At 43.7% G+C, this 18,067-nt stretch overlaps 1 protein-coding gene across 1 annotated transcript in view; it reads right to left on the reverse strand.

Moving 5' to 3' along the window:
• The window catches only part of TBC1D15 (TBC1 domain family member 15), a 29,062-nt gene extending 11,517 nt beyond the window's left edge, over positions 1–17,545 (reverse strand). The window contains exons 1-10 of the mRNA XM_066633233.1: positions 17,470–17,545; positions 11,065–11,163; positions 10,774–10,848; positions 8,880–9,021; positions 7,552–7,762; positions 5,611–5,704; positions 4,764–4,961; positions 4,525–4,653; positions 2,723–2,826; positions 1,666–1,760 (exon numbers count right to left, since the gene is read on the reverse strand). Coding sequence (XP_066489330.1) covers positions 1,666–1,760; positions 2,723–2,826; positions 4,525–4,653; positions 4,764–4,961; positions 5,611–5,704; positions 7,552–7,762; positions 8,880–9,021; positions 10,774–10,848; positions 11,065–11,163; positions 17,470–17,493 — 1,171 coding nt within the window. The 5' untranslated portion in view covers positions 17,494–17,545. The remainder of the gene's footprint in view (positions 1–1,665; positions 1,761–2,722; positions 2,827–4,524; positions 4,654–4,763; positions 4,962–5,610; positions 5,705–7,551; positions 7,763–8,879; positions 9,022–10,773; positions 10,849–11,064; positions 11,164–17,469) is intronic.
• Between the last annotated feature and the right edge of the window lie 522 nt (positions 17,546–18,067).

Here is an 18,067-nt window from a genome sequence, read left to right on the forward strand (position 1 = left end):
AACCCCGGCCCTGGGGCCACTTACGGCCATCGGGGGCTCCCAATCCGGCCCACAGGAAGCCCCCAGTCTCCAATGAGCCTCTGGCCCTCCGGAGACTTGCTGGAGTCCATGCTGGCCCGACACAGCTGCTCTTAGTGTGAGGGTGTCTTTTTGACTGTTTGCGTGAGCTGTGGGATGAGGATTCCCTCCACTGCTTGCTGTTTCATGTGATGCAGCAGTTGCAGTGAAGGAAAGGTCAGCCTTACTTTGTGGAAGGCCTTTTATAGGCCTTGAGCTACTGCAAGACTTTCATTCATTCATATAAGTTCCATCTCTGATAAATTCATTTATGTAAATTTATTCAAATTTTAAATGTAAATTAATTCTTTTCTTTTTCCTGGCCCGACACAGTGTCAGAGACACGATGTGGCCCTCCTGCCAAAAGGTTTGGACACCCCTGGTCTAGACCAAGGGCTCAAACTGGATTATCCGGTGTTTCTGATCCTCTCTTTTCCCACCTTCTTAAACCAGGAAAGTGAACTGTACAATTTTCCAATACTGGAGAGAAAGAGGAAGAGCTGCTGCTTTCTCCTACAAGTTTACTGTGGAGCTGTTTGTGTGTATCTTGGGATTGCCCTCACAAATGTGTATGTGTCTTCATCTTTCACCATCCCTAAATGTGCCTGGGGAAAAAATTCCCCTTTTAATCACTATGATTAGAAATATCACAGAGGATGCATTAAGAGTAATTGATAAGTACATATCTTCAAGATCACTAAGCCATCTCCTGCCCCTTTAAAGAGCTCCTGCTCTATTCATTATCATAAAGGTTAAAACAGGGTGGTTCCCCCTCTCTTTTCTCAGGATCACTTAAGCAAGAATGATGACCATGAAAATCTATTCTCAGCCAGGGAAAACTTGAGTGGGCAGAGCTATACAGGTCAGACAGGTGGAATCCGGAGCACTACTTCACTTTGGTGGGAAATGCAACTGCCACATTTTATTTTATTTTTAATTAAAGTTATTTCTCTTCTTAAAACAAAGCTCTCATTGTTTAAATGGAAATCTTGTCACATGAAAAAGGCAGTTTTCCCAAACAGTTCTAGGTGGGCTGGTATATCAACTGGTCAAACTCCGTTTTACAATCCTAGACAGGGGGGGGGGGGGGACTGCAGAGAGCTTGAGAGCAGTAAAGGAATGACTTGAAAAAGTACTCTCCTCTACTAAAACTGCTCCTGAAGTTAGTGGCGTGCACTGCATGCAACTAACAGCACTGCCTCATATATTTCATCTCAAACTTTTCCTTCCCATTTCTGAGCACTACTACTTAGTTTTAATGCATTTTTCTGCCTACAGTAGTTATTACAGTAGTTGCTAGTTAAGGCAGAAAGCAGTGTAGTAACTTCTCCGATTGTAACATTTGACTGAAACATGTAGATGACATTTCATAGAAGATTTAAATTTAATTCAATTCAAAAGGGCTCTTGTTTCCCCTCAGGGAGAGGGGTAGAGAGTGAGAGTCTAAACCCAAAACACAGAACTAGCTAGGCAAAATCTAATTACAGAAAACAAACGTCAACAAACTTAGCAGGTAGCTTATTCTAGGCTCAGATCACTCCACTTTATGATGGTGCTAAAGTTATCACTAATGTAGCCTATCTTGCATTCCATGTTCTTTAAAATCACCTATAAGACTTCTATAGTCTCTCAATCTATAGTTCCTTTTTTCTTGCTCTTCACTGACAGATTTCCACTGAAGTTTCATCCTGAAATATTCATCTCTGAAGGAAAAATCAGAAATATTAAATTCAATTAGAAAGTATTACAAGCTATGCCATTGATAACAGGCAGAGATTAAAAAATGTTACTTTTACACAGCCACTTGGTATTTATTACAGGCAGGAATAGCACTCAGGCTTGGGCCCGGGGAAGGAGAGGACAGGTGGATGAGCATATACACAATGACCCTACTATAGCAATTAACAGCTGTTGTGCTGCTTCACATGCAACTCTAATTCAAAACAACTATGTAGTGAACAGCACCTTTGGGATGGTGCTGGATTTTCAAGTGTGATGGACTATCTGGTGGTGTGTACACATACACATATACAGTTTGCCCTCTTTATCTGCAGGATTTGACTCAACACAGGTGCTGAGCCTGCATCTGGGCTTAGCATCTCAAGGATCTCCAGGACATGACCAGAAGCACTTTCTGGTCACATACAGGAGGTGTTCTGAGGTGCAGGGAGGTCACATGTGAAGAGACTCTTCCAGTTGCCAGCATACCACCCCCGGATTTAATTATCTGCAGAATACTGCATTTGCGAGAATAGGAGATTTCCCATGGATACTGAGGGCCCACCGTACATGAGAGAGTGAACGCACATGCACACACCTCCTATCATGCATGCCTCCCCAGCCCTCCCTCTTCCTCCACTCTCAATCTAGCATTATTGTTGCTATAGCCAGGGGGTCACTACCGACAATACAGCAAGCTCCTAGTTTTGTTCTGAGCTGCTGTATAGCCTGCCTGCACCTGTGCAGGTCCACTGAGGTCAGGAATCTGCTCCCATACTGAAAACTCTTATAGCAAGGTTTTGATACAGGACCAATCAGATGCCAAACAATAAGAACTTTATAGTAATCATAAAAAAGGGTTGTCCTACAAATGTGCAAACTGCACTCCATATCATGACACTCCTTAAACACTAATTAAAGTTCTATCTAAAGTGCCATTACTCACATTCTTCTTTTGTGCACATTTGCTCTCTCTTCCCTGGTGCTGTCCCAACGAAAATAACCCAAAAGAAATTTCCACACTTCTTTTCTCAAAGCATGACAAAGTCCCTACAGAAGAATACAAGCAAAACAGCATAAAAACAAGAACTTTAGGTTCAAGGAAATGAAGTAATTCTATGGTAAGCAGCATTGCCTTCCTTATCGCCAACTACTCATATTTCCTTCTGTCATCTCTGTGTACAAGGGGAAGGGGAAGGGGAGGAAGAGAGATTGTTGGCTCTTTCACTTTTCCCTCTGACTGGTAATCTGTTTTTCCTTCCATATGTGTAACTAGGTTCTTCTCTTTAAGAATCCTCCTTAAGACATGGCCTTTTCTCTTGGTTTTCTCCCTCACTAGCTTTCTGCTTTAGTAGTGGAAAAGGCAGGATATAAATAATTTAAATAGATAAATAAGTGGAAAAGGGTGTTTCAATTTGCTGTGCTTTGTAAATGAAATACTGCGCATATCTTCCTTTCCATCATCCCTGCCTTTACCTTATCAATTTAAATTGCAAACCTTAAGCGACCAACATATATTTTTACGATTTCTCTAATCTCATTTTCAAATACTATACAAATGTAATTAAATTTTTTGGCGCTACAGTTTAAAAAAATAAATCAGAAGATGTTGTTTAGGTTAAATTGTTATGTCCCTGAAGACCAAGGGGCACGTAGAAGATTTTCAGAGTGCAGAGGGAAGGGGGAATTTGCAAAAGCCCCCTCTCCCCACCCTGCAACTGGAGCTTCTTCCACTGGTGAAGTGCTAGTTGCATTTCAACCCAATGGCTTACAGACCAAGTTCCTCTTTCACAAACATAAAGTGCATCCATTTACGTATGAGGTGTGTGTGTAATTTTCATTGATCGATTAATTCTTCAGTCTTTTGTGCCCTGTGCAGTCCTGTAAAAGGTGAGATGTCCTTCACCACTCCAAAACGAATTTTCACAAGAATTTCTTGGCATTCTTTACTTTCTCTGTTCATGTTGTGGATACTTTAGCACTGGTTACAACAGCTCTTTTCCAAAAACTGCTATTCCTAGGACTCCATTCATACCACTGACCTAGTACCAGCCAATGAAAGAGTGTTACCACAATTAAAATGCTGCACAACCTGACTGCAATTGGAAATAGTGCAATTCTTATAAACCTGACCCTCAGAGTTTATTTCTTTAATGAATTTTTACCCCATTTTTCTATTACTCGGTTTTTATTAAAACCTAAAACAATTAAAACAATAAAACAAATCAGATGAATGGATCACCAATTAAAATCCCATTTCATTAAAAAAATGAGTTAGAAAGAGTTGGAAAGGAACTAAATATCTAGGCCAGGGATTCTCAATCTGATTGGTTGCAACTCACCAGTCAGGGAAGCATTCCTCCCTTCACAAACCAGAAGTGGTTTCCGAATGCACTTTTTAGCTGTTTACAGGCTTGGGGAGCCCTGCAGAGGTGTCCACAGGGCTCCCTGCCCCCCTCCAGGCTGGCATTTGCTGATTCCTGGGGATCGTTTTGCTGCCATCCCCCCATGCCCGCAAAGACTTACTGCAGTCCCAAAGTCCAAGTGGGACTTTGGGAACTGCTGATCTAGACTTAAAGAGGAGAATTTATTGAGCTCAGTTGAAGAATGATTGGATGGTTTTTAATTTCACTCCACATTCTGAAGGTCTGACTAAATGTTTTAAAATTTGTGCATTAGACATACAATGACATTGCCCAACAATAAGAGGTACATAGTTAAAAAAAAAAAAAAGATATCCTGTATTACCCCTTTGAATATCATTTGCTTCACCGAGTCAACATTTAAAACTCTTCCTTCAGAATCCATATTCTTAGTCCATTCTTCAACTGACACAGGTGGCCTTCTCTGAACTTCAGGTCGGTTTCCTAAATCAATCTAAAATGGTACCAAAGAGGTTATACAATTGCCAAAACACTGATGTTTTATTTTAAAACCCACCCACAGACACATGCCTTGCTATGTAAATCTCCACAAAGTACACTCACTCGCGTAATGACTTCAAATCCAGGTTCTTCCTGTTGATTTATCTTTAGGCCTGGAATAGCGTCACTGATGAAATCTGCCATTTCTGACGGAGGTCGTTGCTGGGAGGCAGCGTCACTTCCTCGTAAGTTATCAAAAATATAGTTTGTCACCTTGGAAAAACTTCCAAGTGTTGTTGTATAAGGATCTTTCTTCAGTTTCTGATAATAGTGTGGAGAAAAAACAAATTTTATGCATGCCTCTTGCAAACTGTCAAAACGTACAAGACTAGAAGTACTGATTATAAGATATTTTAAGAACAAGAGCCCCAAAAATAACTAATACAAGGAACTGCACCACCCAAAAAACTACAGGAAGCTTCTAAACCAAAGTCAAAAGAAAATGGATTAATGCCTCTGTCACAACATGAAGATGCAAGGTGGTCCCCAAGTATATGCACTTTAATGCCTAGGAGAGGCTGAATTGCAGTGACCAGTAGATCTGCTTCATTTGAAACAAAGCTCATAAAGATCCTGACCACAGCAACTTGGGTCTCAAAAGGAAGAAGACATAATGGCAGATCTTTTCAATATTTTATCCACTGCCCTTACCTCGAGGGTGGGTGGGTGGGAGAAGTTTAACAAGACAGAATTCTATAAGAAATATCCAGGAGGTGACAATTATCCAACATTTCACCTTTCCAGTTATTTGTATTACTTTATTCAGTGAAATTACAGTCACCAGTAGGTACTGCATTGTATACAGAAAGCACAGCAAACAAAAAGATCCCAACCGGATAGAAATACGATTTTTATTCACGGGATTTTAAAGTTTTTTTTAATATTAAAAAAAACCAGCAATCACACAAACCTGTATTAAGCCATATGTCGGTTCATCGAGAAGATTTTCAAAGGACTGTGAAATACTCTGACAGTTCACAAGAATTCTCTTATCTTGAGAAGACCTGGTGTGAAAAAGTACAACTTTTCTATACTTTTTTACAGGGTTAGGCTCTTTTTGGCAATCCACTAGATTTTTATAAAGTGTTTTTGCAAATGCTAAACTCACTGTGTGAGTTTTAGGAAGATGTATAGAAATGCATGCTGAAGAGACAGACACAACACCATGGTTAAAGGGTTGAAGGAAAACACCACCTATTGTCACTTCAAAGCTTATACAGGAAATTAGCTGGCTGAATTCACTATTACTAGTTTCAGAAACAAAGCACTTTATTACTTTTATTTCACTGCCACCTGGAACACCTCCCACCTATTTTGTTATTAAAACCTTAGATAAGAGACTTTTAATAAATGCTATCGTTTTCAATAGCAGCATGAAAGAATGCAGCATTTGTGCCAGAGGATATGAAATTCAACCAAAGATTGTATCTTGAAGTCAGAGGAGGCTATATGATCAGTCCTGATGACACAGCTGCTAATAAACCAGAGCTGGAACTTGCCAATACAGGATAGGAATCAAAGGTTGTGCTGTGTCACACTTAGCTAAGCCAGCGGAATGAAATCCCCTTTAATGTAGTTCCATTTTAATTAAACTTGCCCTGGATAATATTCACAACAAATGAACACTGCTTCATTTTCACAGAACGTTTATTTATAATATAATTGTGGAAATACAGGTAGTTCTGGTAATATAAAACTGAACTAACCCATTTTAAGAGATATAACCTCAAAAATAATTTCTCTCTCATCTACAAGTTTTTTGAAATAACTAAAAAGCCATGAAGGCTACAATCCTATACAGGTGTTTGCCACTTAACGACGGGGATATGTTCTCTGATCCCTGTTATGTGATTAGGTCATTAAGTGAACATTCCAATCTATTGCATTTGTTGTGTAAACAGACACTCCCTGCCAGACACTAGCTGGCTGCACAGGCTACTGGAGACAGACTGCCTCTTTGTTGTGTAAACAAACACTCTACTGCATGCTATGGGAGACACAATTGCCTCATTAGGAGGATCTTTACTGTGCTTTGACCACTGTCATATATGCAGTCCGTGGTTAAGGAACGGTTGTTAAGCGGCACAAACCTGTACCTATTTGCTTGCAAGTAAATTCCATTGATCTCAACAGGTTGGATCCAAAGGTCCTCTACTGCTACAGAAAGAAAAATTTTGGATCCAACTCAATGCATCTTACTTTTTAGTAAACAGACATAGTGTCTTGCAAAAGATGAAGCACTAGGTAGAAACCCCTTATACAGTAGTATTTTTTTAAAAGGTAAAGATGCTCATTGATGGGCAAGACTGGATAAATAACACAAGCGTTAAAAAGAAACACTAACCTGCATTAATATTTGTTCAAATCACTACAGAAAATCCTACTTGCTGGGAAAGATCAGACCTTTAATGTCGTTTATGTACTAAGCTGGAATGTTTTTTTTAATTATTTTTCTCTGTAAACTGCTTTGTGAACTTTTAGTTGAAAAGCGGTATATAAATACTGTTAACAATAATAACAATAATAATAATAAATGTGCAGCTCCAGCAATGCTGCATTCCTTTCTTTCACTTTAACTGTGTTTTTCTGCTTGCTATAACTTGAGGCTGTCAGCTTCAAATCACCAATATACCAACAATCAGGGTAATGTAAGCCATTCTTCAGCAAAAATCCCTCTGCTTACCTTCAATTTCCATATTATAGATTAAGCAAGTAGCACCCTGTAGTAACACTACAAAACAATGTAGGTCCCTTGTAAAACTGTCAGCAACAACAAAATATTACAAATTTAGTAGCTACGCAACCCATTGCAGTAATGTTTGCTCTAAGAATTCTAATTAAGAATACTTACTCACAGAGCACCACATATTTTTTAAGGGACTGAATCAATAAGCTGCTGTCTCCATGATGGAAGTGAAGAGCTGGGAGAACAACGTCATCCTTTAAACAGAAGACCAGATAGGACCAGCCCATTCCTTCCTTGTTTTGTTTAATGGACTTTAAATCTGTTAAGCTGAACAGAAAGGACCATTTGCTCTCTCCATTGGAACAGACAGTAGCATCTGAAAGAGAGAAAGCACAGTTTAGCTTCTTGGGTTCAAGCCCACATGCAACACCCAACACTGGGAACCATCAGCAATACTTCCGAGAATAAAAGGACACAATGGCATTTACCAGTACATACTGCAACCAGGTCTTCGTTTCAGCTCTTTCCTCCACTTTTGCGCGTAGGTTGTGAGTGCTTACATGCTTCACACGGCAGCGGCGCTTTTCAAAGGACTCCAGTGGGGAGGCCCTGCCTCAGGCTGCATCCCCACCCATCGCAAATCCCTTGTACTGTACATGCTCTTACAATACATGTCCTTGCTCCCTGGTGTCCAAACAGTACATTATCCTCTGATGTACTAAGTTTAAACATTCCATCTACTTGTGTGTCCCACTCCTAAATATATTTTAAAAGCATTACTTCCTGGAGAGATATGATCATACTGAGAAAGAAATACAGTACTTCTCTTTCCATCTAAATAAGTTGGAGAAGGAAGCGTTTTGATACTTGCCTAATGCACCTCACCTATTTCAAGAGTAATCAAAAACGGACATCTCACTAAACAAGGAAATTAGCACTCTGCTTTATTAATGCAGACTAGGAAAAATGAGTTACCAGCAACAGGAGAGTTTTTACATCATTTTTAAACAAACGTTCTTTTACAAACATGCTTGCCCCACTTCAGAGCCTGTGGGCCTACTTCTTTCATCACGGAGAAATGATCAACAATATCAGCTCCAACCACCTACACAGGATGAAGCCAAAAGGGACAGCCAGGGTGGTGTAGTGGTTTGGGAGGTGGACTTATACCTTGAAGATCCAGGTTCAAATCCCCCCTCAGCCATGAAGCTTCCTGGGTGACCTTGGGCCAGACACTTTCTCTCAGTCTCACCTATGTCACAGGGTTGTTGGGAGGACAAAAAGAGGGAAGCAGCTGTGTACACTGCCCTGGGCTCTTTGGAGGAAGGGTGGTATAAAAATGTGGAAAATAAATAAAAATAAAAGAGGGAAGATTCACTGCCACAGCAGCCTTTCCACACTCCAAAATGTCTGTGCATGGATGATCTCATGCTAGACTGGACAGGTCTGTGGGCCCACTGAAATATTTTGATACACAATATTTTTCCATGTACCTCCATTTGAATGTGGTTTCTTTTTATAAGAGACTGTGTTGACCATGTCCCATTCTGCCTCATAACTGTTCATGTGTTCCGGCCCAGATCGCTGAGTCTTCTCTTTAGGAGTCTGCGCCCACTCAACAACTGAACTGGAATCCTAAATAAGATCAAAACAGAAAAAGCAATTTTTCTGCCAACTAGTTATTAAAAAATCATTTTTATTTCACACAACAAGATCACTTTGTATTTAAAGAAACCAGGCACTTGTCAAAACCAAATTGAAGCTCACTGCAGAATGAGCTGACCACACTCTCTTTGGGAGAATGTATACCATCTGTTTATGGATCCGCTCAGAAGAAAACAGCAACACTTTGAAGTAAAGAAAGCTTTGCAAATAATTGCTGAGCAGATTGCTATACACATCCCTTTTATTGCCCACTCCATTTTTCCCTGCCCACCTCTATGTTACTGCCACTGCCAGTTAACCTTCCATGGTCCCATGGCTATCCAGGGCCTGGCTGTGGAGTACAACCACTACAAAGTCCTTTTCTCCAATTTCAGCCACAGACTCATAATTCTAAGGCAGAAGGAAAGAAGCCAGTGAACTTTCATAGTGCAGCTCTGGGTTGTCAGAACAAGCCTAAGGCTGAAATTCCAAACACACAAGGGAGTAAGCGCCACCAGATACAGTGGGACTTTGGGGGTAAATATGCATAGGATTGTGCAGTAAGTCACAGACACTGAACACCTGGTCCACTTTCTCCTTTGTGGTCCTAGAGCTACAGGCTCAAAGGCTGGAAAGGGAAGGCTATTCCTTGCATTTTTCACAGCACAGTGAAATATTTGATACCTGAGCATTCTCGTCTTGAGACTCTTGTTAAATTTAAGTTCTTATAAGCAAAAAACACATATTTAGATTTAGAACCACATCATATTGGAGAAAAAAATATTGGAAATAAAATGGCATAACGCATGGGTTAATTAGGAACGTCAAGTTTTTGCTTACAGTCTCAAATTTAAATTCAGACCATCAAGTCTCACGATTTCTCCAACTAATTATTATCTATAAGACCCACAAAGTACTATCAAACTGGTTATATACAAGAAAATGCACAAAATCCTTTTACCTAATTACTGCTCTACTGTCAGTGACAACTACATTTATTTTGGAGTGCAGAATGCAAGCACCAAGGGTCAGAATGCAACCAACTAAGCCCCTTTGAGTCAAGGGGTTTGCTCATTTCTGTTTCACAGTTCTCACTGCATTTGTTTGCAATAATGCATCTCAACCAAGATACTTAAGAGTTTTCCACACCAGTGTTAAGGAGAAACAATAGAATATAACAATAGAAAACTATTTCATCCTTCTCATGACTAGGAAATCAAGTACAGTGGACTCTCGGTATCCACAAGGAATTCATTCCAGGACCCCCATGGATACCAATATTCGTGGATGCACGTCCTGGATGGGGGCAGGTTCCTGGCACAGTAATCACATACTTTGATGTACGCCGGGCCTTCTGGAGGTCGCAACAGCCAGCAGGCCACTCCCAACATCATCAGAAGGCCTCCTGGATGCAACTGAAAGTCACTTCCAGTTTGTGTCTGAAAGGTGATCTGGGGCCAATGGAGTGGGCCCTGGGCCTCCCTGTGCCTCAGAACACCCAGAAGTGCTTCCGGTCACATCCTGGAGACCTTCCGAGGTGTAGCGAGACACCCACAGATGATGGAATCCATGGATGCCAAGTCTACGAATAAAGAGATACAGTATCTATGGATCCTGTATGCAACAATCAGATGGTACAGTTAGACCTGGATACTAATATGCAACAGCAGAAATGGGTTTCTGAAACTGAAAGGAAGGTTTTGCTTTACTTTCTAAATGTTTCAACAAAAAGTAATTACATACCTTTCTAGCATATAGTATACTAGAAGAATCTAATGAATCATCCACCGGTCTCCAATCTACTATAACTTCAGTATCCTACAATGCATAAATTATACAATTATCGGAAGCTATTTAATGATATTAACCTATTTTTTCTGTTTACAAAAATAATCCTCATTTATTTTACACATATACGATATGTGCTTCCCTCCCACCCTCAAAGATTCCCTTCTCGCATCATAAAGACACTTATATAAACATGCTAGATGGATTACAGAAAGAAAACAAGTAGCAAAAAACTGGATTTAACACCTTTTCTAGGACTCGCAGTATTCCTGAGAGTAAACTGTCCTGATCATCACTGTTTCCACTGGAAGAATGAATGAAAACTCCATCTTGTTCATATACAACCTTAAGAAAAAGAAAAAATGGGTTAAGCTGCATCGATTCATAAAAGCATTTTTGACAATCTGATGCCCTGAATATATTCTGACAAGACCAATTGCCATAATCCAACCTAGCCCTTCAATGAGATAATCATATGACAAAATTAATAGAGAGCACAACTATGTATGCCAGTAGGTTTGGGAATATAAACAGGATTACAATTTTGCAATGAGTGCTTTATTAGGATCCAATGCACAGAAATGGTGCAGTAAGTATGTAAACATAACCACCTACACTGGCCTAAATTATCTTCCTATATAAGGGGAGACACTAGAATTGGTTAAGGGTAGAAAGAATGGAGTCTAGATAACAAAGAACTACTAGCTCATGACAAACTAACTAAAGATGAGGAAGAAACAAGAGAGATGAGTCCCTGCTGAGTACAAGGAAGTAACAAAAAAAGAAAAGGAATATTGTTATTTCACAGGAGCAAATGGGGGAAGCCCGTCATGCACAATAATTGCAAAAATTTCAGAGACACAATATTGTCTCTGAAAGAAACAAAACTGCAAGCAGTTATGTTGGTTAATTAGAAAGTTTTCTTCTCCCTCAACCCCCCCCCCCCAACTACACCCACAGTGTAGCAAGCAGTCTGGGAAACTCATTACTTTGTATCATTTTAATATTAAAGGCACTATCCTGTTACTTTGAACACTGAGTAAGGGCTGGGATGCCAGAGAATGTGCCATGCACCTATTAATCTGGCCATGATTAGGAAAAGTCAGACTCATGATCTTGTACAATAAAGGTCACTGGGTCACCCTGGGTCAATTACTATCACACGGTAGTTGCAAAGCTAAAATAGAAGGAGAAGAAACCAAAGGCACAAAGTTTGCAGTAAGTACCCTTAGGTCTTTACCCTAGCTGCCACCACCAATTGTTCATGCAGAAAAGGACTGCACCAATAGTGCTATTTTTTACTGCACAGAATAATGGCACCAATACAGTATGACAGTCTCAATGTTACAAGAGATTAAAAATTAAGACCAACTTTCCACCTCCTTATCTTATAACTGGTCCCAAAAATGAAAATTAAAAACAGACAGGAGTGCTCATTAAAAGATCTATTAAAATTACTTTTAGCTCTACTCAAGCAGGTAGACTTTGCATAGGCCTCTGTGGCTAATTATACCCACCAAAGTAATTCCTGCGTTCAAAGTTTAATCTAACACTATTGCAATTTGATTAGTACGGACAAAGGAACTAGAAAGACATTGTTCTTCAACTTCTCCTTCTAGTACAAGGCACCCACCAACTGATACGTGCAAAATTTCTCTAGATTAGGAAAGAGGTGTGCCAATACCTTATCCTTCCTAACCCAGAGTGAAATTATGGCCAAACAAAAATTTCACCATAAGGCAGCAAACCAGAGTGTACCTGTGATGCATCCATATTATTCTTGACTTCCTATTTCAAGCAAAACAGACTTTTCTCTTCTAGATTATTCTCATGAACAACAATATCATAAAGAAGACTATTGTGCCTTTATTCACTGTAGCAAATTTCAAAGCTGATTTTTGCACAAACGTTTACATATGAAAAAGTTATCTTAGACTGCAACAGTTGCAGGAGCCTTTCCATCTTCTATCTTAAAGCCCTATAACACTATTTCAACATTTTCTTTCATCAAATATACAAAGGTAACACACCATCAAAAATCCAACACACTAAATATAAAAGCACCCATAAAGCTAAAAATTAAAAATATAAAGCAGTTATCCTTTCATTTCATAACCCAATCCTATCCAACTTTCCAACACCAATGCAGCCATGCCAGTGGGGTCCGTGCTATGGTGGGGGGGGCAGTCACAGATGCATCCTCAAGATAAGGGAATATTTATTCCTTTACCTCAGGGCTGCACTTGCATCAGCAGTGGAAAGCTGATTAGGACTGGGCTCAAGGACACAGGAAGAACACCTCAAAGTCTGGGAAAACAGAAATATCTTGATTTTGTGCCTAAATGAAAGCAAGGAGGATACAAGTCAAACTTCCCTAATGAGCAAGTTCCACAAACAGGGTGCCACCACTGAAAAAAGTTTCATCTTTCCCTCTCAAAAGGTGTCCAAGACTTTAAAGATAAAACCACCAACAAAAAAACATAAAAGCAGCATAACATAAAATAGAACAGCAAGGAGGCAAAAAGGACACCCCATAGAAGCAAAACAAAACTAAATCCCAAACACTGTACATAAATGGATGTATGACTGCAAGGTGACTTGACTGCCTGGTACAAAGGTAGCAGGCATCATGTGTCATCTAGATAGACTGGTAGAGGTTGATAGAGTAATGGGGAGGAGGTAGTAGTTGTGGGTGCATGTTGGCACCAGTGATGTCGAGAAATGTATTCAGAAGGTCCTAGATGTCAAATTTAGGGTGCTAGGTAGGAAGCTCAAGGCCAGGAGCCCAAAGCTAGCACTCCATGTGCAGGGCTAGCTAGGCAAGCAGAGTTTAAGGGGCTCAATGCATGAATGAAAAAATAGGTTTGGGAGGAGTTTAGATTCATTAGCCACTGGGGAATATTTTGGGACAAGCCAAGAGAGATGGGGTTCACCTGAATCAAGATGGAACTAGATTGCTAGTGTGTAACATTAAAAAGGTGGCACATCAGCTTTAAACTGACACCAGGGGGAAAGGCGACAGGAGTTGAGCAGCATCCAGTTTGGAACTATTCATCCCTATGGGATAAAGATAGAGATGTTCTAGAACAGCCAGGCAAGGACAGATATTAGGAGTTGGAGCATGGTGGTAGACAGCAGCTAGTCTGGCAAACAAGAGGTTGTAGGGACAGAAGTGCAAACATGCCATGCTTCTCAGGGAATGCAGGGATAAAGGGTGGTGTAGTGGTTAGGGAGGTGGACTTAAACCTGGAAATTCCAGGTTCAAATCCCCCCTCAGCCATGAAGCTTCCAGGGTGACCTTGGGCCAGTCACTTTCTCTCAGCCTCACCTACCTCACAGGGTTGCTGTGAGGACAAAAGGAGGGGAGTAACTGTGTATACCACCCTGAGCTCTCTGGAGGAAGGGTGGCATAAAAATGTGGAAAATAAATAAAAATAAAGGCACAAACAACTCAGGGGACTCAGTATATAAGATCTTTTATGCATGTCTCCAAACTAAGATGTGGGATGTTTGATGGCTAAGGAAAACACTAATATAGCAGGCATAACAGAGATGGGACACCACCAGCAGCAGGCGAGAGGCACCCTGGTACCTGGTAATAGAGCAGGGGAGCGTCCCCCGGCCTCCTCACCTGCCTGTGCCTGCCGCCGCCCATGGAGCCCATGGGAGGCGAGAAGTCTGGAGGGGAGCCCTCGAGCGGAGCCCATGGGAGGCGGCGGTGGCAGCGTTCACACCTCTCCCTGGTCAGGGAAAGGTGCGGACGCTGCTGCCACCGCCGCCACCTTCCACGGGGTCCACTCCAGGGTGCCCCTCCAGCCTCCTTCTCACCTGCCTGTACCAGGGATAGGTGCGTGGAAGAAGGCGGCGGTGGCAGCGTCCGAACCGTTCCCTGACCAGGGAGAGGTGCCAGCAAGAGGTGTGAATGCTGCCACTGCCACCTGCAGGCTCCACTCCAGGGTGCCACTCCAGGCTTCCTCTCACCTCCCATGGGCTCCACGGGCAACGGCAGGCACAGGCAGGCACAGATGCTGGAGGGGTGCTCCCCTGCTCCATTACCAGGTGCCAGGGTGCCTCTCGCCTTCTGCTGGTTGTGGTGGTGATCGTCCTCGCAGCCCCCAGCCCACCCCTCTCCCTCCCTCCTCTGTCAAGCCGACCCCGCTGCAGGCTCCCTCTCACCTGCCAGCCAGCCCAACCAGGTCTACTCAGAAGTAAGTCCCATTAGAGTCAATGGGGCTTACTCCCAGGAAAGTGTGGATGGGATTGGGAAGTGTACTGGGGGAAGGGTGGACGCTGATGCTGCCGCCACCGCAGGTGTGCTCTCCTATGAATGGGGCCGGACAGCAGCACTCCCACACAGGAAAAGCTGCACGCTGCTGCTCTGCGCCTGTGCGAGTTGCTTTTTCTCTTACCCTGTACCTGGAGAAAGCTTAAAATGGCGGCGCCCAGGCTTTGCCCTCTTTCAAAATGGCGCCGCCCAGGTCTTTTGCCCTTTTCCAAGATGGCTCCCACCAGCTTCTGGGGCCCCACCTGAAATCCTTTTGCGACCTACTTGGTGGGTCGCGACCGACAGTTTGAAAACCTCTGCCCTAGAGGCTGCTGCCCAATTTATAAATGCCAAGGGGTGCGGCTTTAATGGTGATTGGGCACCAGTGCCCCCCCATATCAGCTGGATGCATATTCAACCCTAGATGCACATAGCCTAATCTGCCCTGTCAGTTTCACAAACCTCCAAAAATTGGTTCACAACCCACTGGTGGGTCCCAAACCCATTGTTTTGAAATTGCTGTGCTAGATGAATGTGCTTTAGAGCAGCTAGCCAGAGCACTAACCCAGCGGTTCTCAAACTGTGGGCCCAGAAACACTTTACTAGAAGATCTTGTGCTCAGCGTGGGTACAGGCTGCAAGTTCTATTCTCTGCTCTGTTATGCATACCTTTACAGACATTGTTGAAAAATGCCAGAGGCTAACAGACACTGGCATGGGCAACAGTGAAAAGAGCAAGACGAAACTTTCCTCATATGCAAATTCTCAACATTTGTCCCCTGCCTCACCCCACCTACTGAAGGTATCACCAGAAATAATGAGTGATAACATCATCACCAGTTACTTTCAGGTTGGGAGGCAAAACACGACCAACACACATCAGTAGAGACTTAGGGTGAGTAGAAGAGCAATGTTTGTCGCATTGTATTGCCGGTCTCGCTGCTGGGTGGTGGATGTCCAGGGGTCCCGCTAGTACCACCGGACAGCATCACAAGTACCACTAGGGGCACGTGTACCACTGATTGAGAAACACAGAGATACAGCATTATGGTCTTGTGCAGCATTCAGGAACTCAAACAGATCCTATAAGAACAAAAGAAGAGCCCCACTGGGTCTGCTAAACCATCTAGTCCAGCTTCCTGTATCTTAGTGGCCCACCAGATGCATTCTGAGGTAGCCTGCTTCTAGAACCAGAAGGCTGCACATACAAATCACTTGTAAACTTGTAACCAGTTCCCTTTCCATGTCAGATGCCATCACTGCATCCTGTGGCAAGGGGTTCCACAGACTAATGCCATGCTGGGTAAAGAGATATTTTCTTTTGCTGTCCTAACTCTCTCAACACTCAATCTGAGTGGATGTCCCCTGGTTCTGGTGTTCTATAGAGAAGGAAAACTGCATCCTGCTAGCCACTCTAATCACCCTCATATCCTGTGGCAAGGATTTCCACAGACCAATCACACACTGGATGAAGAAATACTTTCTTCTGTATGTTGTGATTCTCCTGACACGCAATTTGAATGGCTGTCCCCTCACAGATTCTGGTGTTGGTGATGGATGGATAGAACGATGCAGCGATGGTGATGGACAGAGGGACACTCTTTTCTCTGTCGCACATGGAAAAGAGCGTCCCTCTATCCATCACCGTCACTGCATCCTGCGGCAAGGAGTTCCACAGATGAACGACACACTGGGTAAAGAAACATTTTCTTTTTGCCTGTCGTTTTGTTCGACACTCAGCTTGAGTGGCTGACCCCTCACAGATTCTGGTGGTGTGAAAGGGGGAAAGAGCATCTCTCTAGCCGTCTCCATCACCACACCCTGTGGCAAGGAGTTCCACAGACTAGTGCCATGCTGGGTAAAGAGATATTTTCTTCTTGCTTGTCCTTCTGCTAAACACTCAGCTTGAGTGACTCTCCCCTCCCAGGCTGCAGCATTGCACAAGAGGGAAGAGAGCGTCCCTCTGTCCACTCCATGCAAAGCCACCCCCACAGCCAGTGGCAAGGAGTTCCACTGACATGTTTGAGTGGCTGTCCCCTCACAGCTTGTAGCACTGCGTGAGAGGGAAGAGAGCCTCCCTCTGCCCCCTCCACCCAAACCACCCCGCATTCAGTGGCAGGGAGTTCCACAGTTCCACGCTGGGTAAGGAACCCAACCCCAGGGAGGCGACCCTGGCAGGCAGCCCGAGGCACCCGGGGGACCACGCCTGATCACCCTCGCCCGGCCAGAGGCCCAAGGAGACTCCACGGGGGGGCTCCAGCCTCCCCCCCACTGGGCAACAGGCAGCCCGACCCTCAGAGAGCCCCAGCACGGCCGCCGCCCAGGGCCCGACGCCTCCCAGGCGGCCCTCCCCCCTCAGGGGAACCGCCAGCGCTCCCCGCCCGCTACCTTCCCGCTCGCAGGCGCCGCCATGTTGGCCGCTCGTGTGTTTACGATGACGTCGCACTCCTCACGTGCTCCCGCCCGCTCCACAACAACTACGCTCCGCCCCCGCGCAGGACCGGGACGAGCACGCGCATGCGCAGCCTTACACCAACGCGGCCAGCCAAGCCCCTTGCAGGGCGGAGACGAGTCTGCGCGTGCGCAACTTAGCCACACCTCCGCACCCGCCCCGCCCCTCGCACGGATGGGACGTGTATGCGCATGCGCATCTCTACAACACCAACCCCGGGATGCGTATGCGCATACGCAGTTCTTGGAAAAGGCGGTTGGGGCGGAGAGAGGCAGGGTGGAGTGTGCGCACTGGGCACTGAAGGGAAGGGCGGAAGTTGGGAGCTGCGGCAGCCACTCTGCACGCAGCTTCCGGTTAGGGCGGGGCTGTTGTTGGCTCAGTCATCACAAGTGTCACTGGTCTTGCCGGGGCTCACAGGCTCACTGAGGCTGCCATGCTAGCGACGCTTACCTGGGAGGAGGAACCATTGACTATAAGGGGACTAACTTCTGAGTGGACCCGCATAGGATGGGCTCTGAGGCTGCTATCCTAGCC

Source organism: Tiliqua scincoides, chromosome 7 (genome assembly GCF_035046505.1).
Source record: "Tiliqua scincoides isolate rTilSci1 chromosome 7, rTilSci1.hap2, whole genome shotgun sequence".
Classification (NCBI taxonomy): Eukaryota; Metazoa; Chordata; class Lepidosauria; order Squamata; family Scincidae; genus Tiliqua; species Tiliqua scincoides.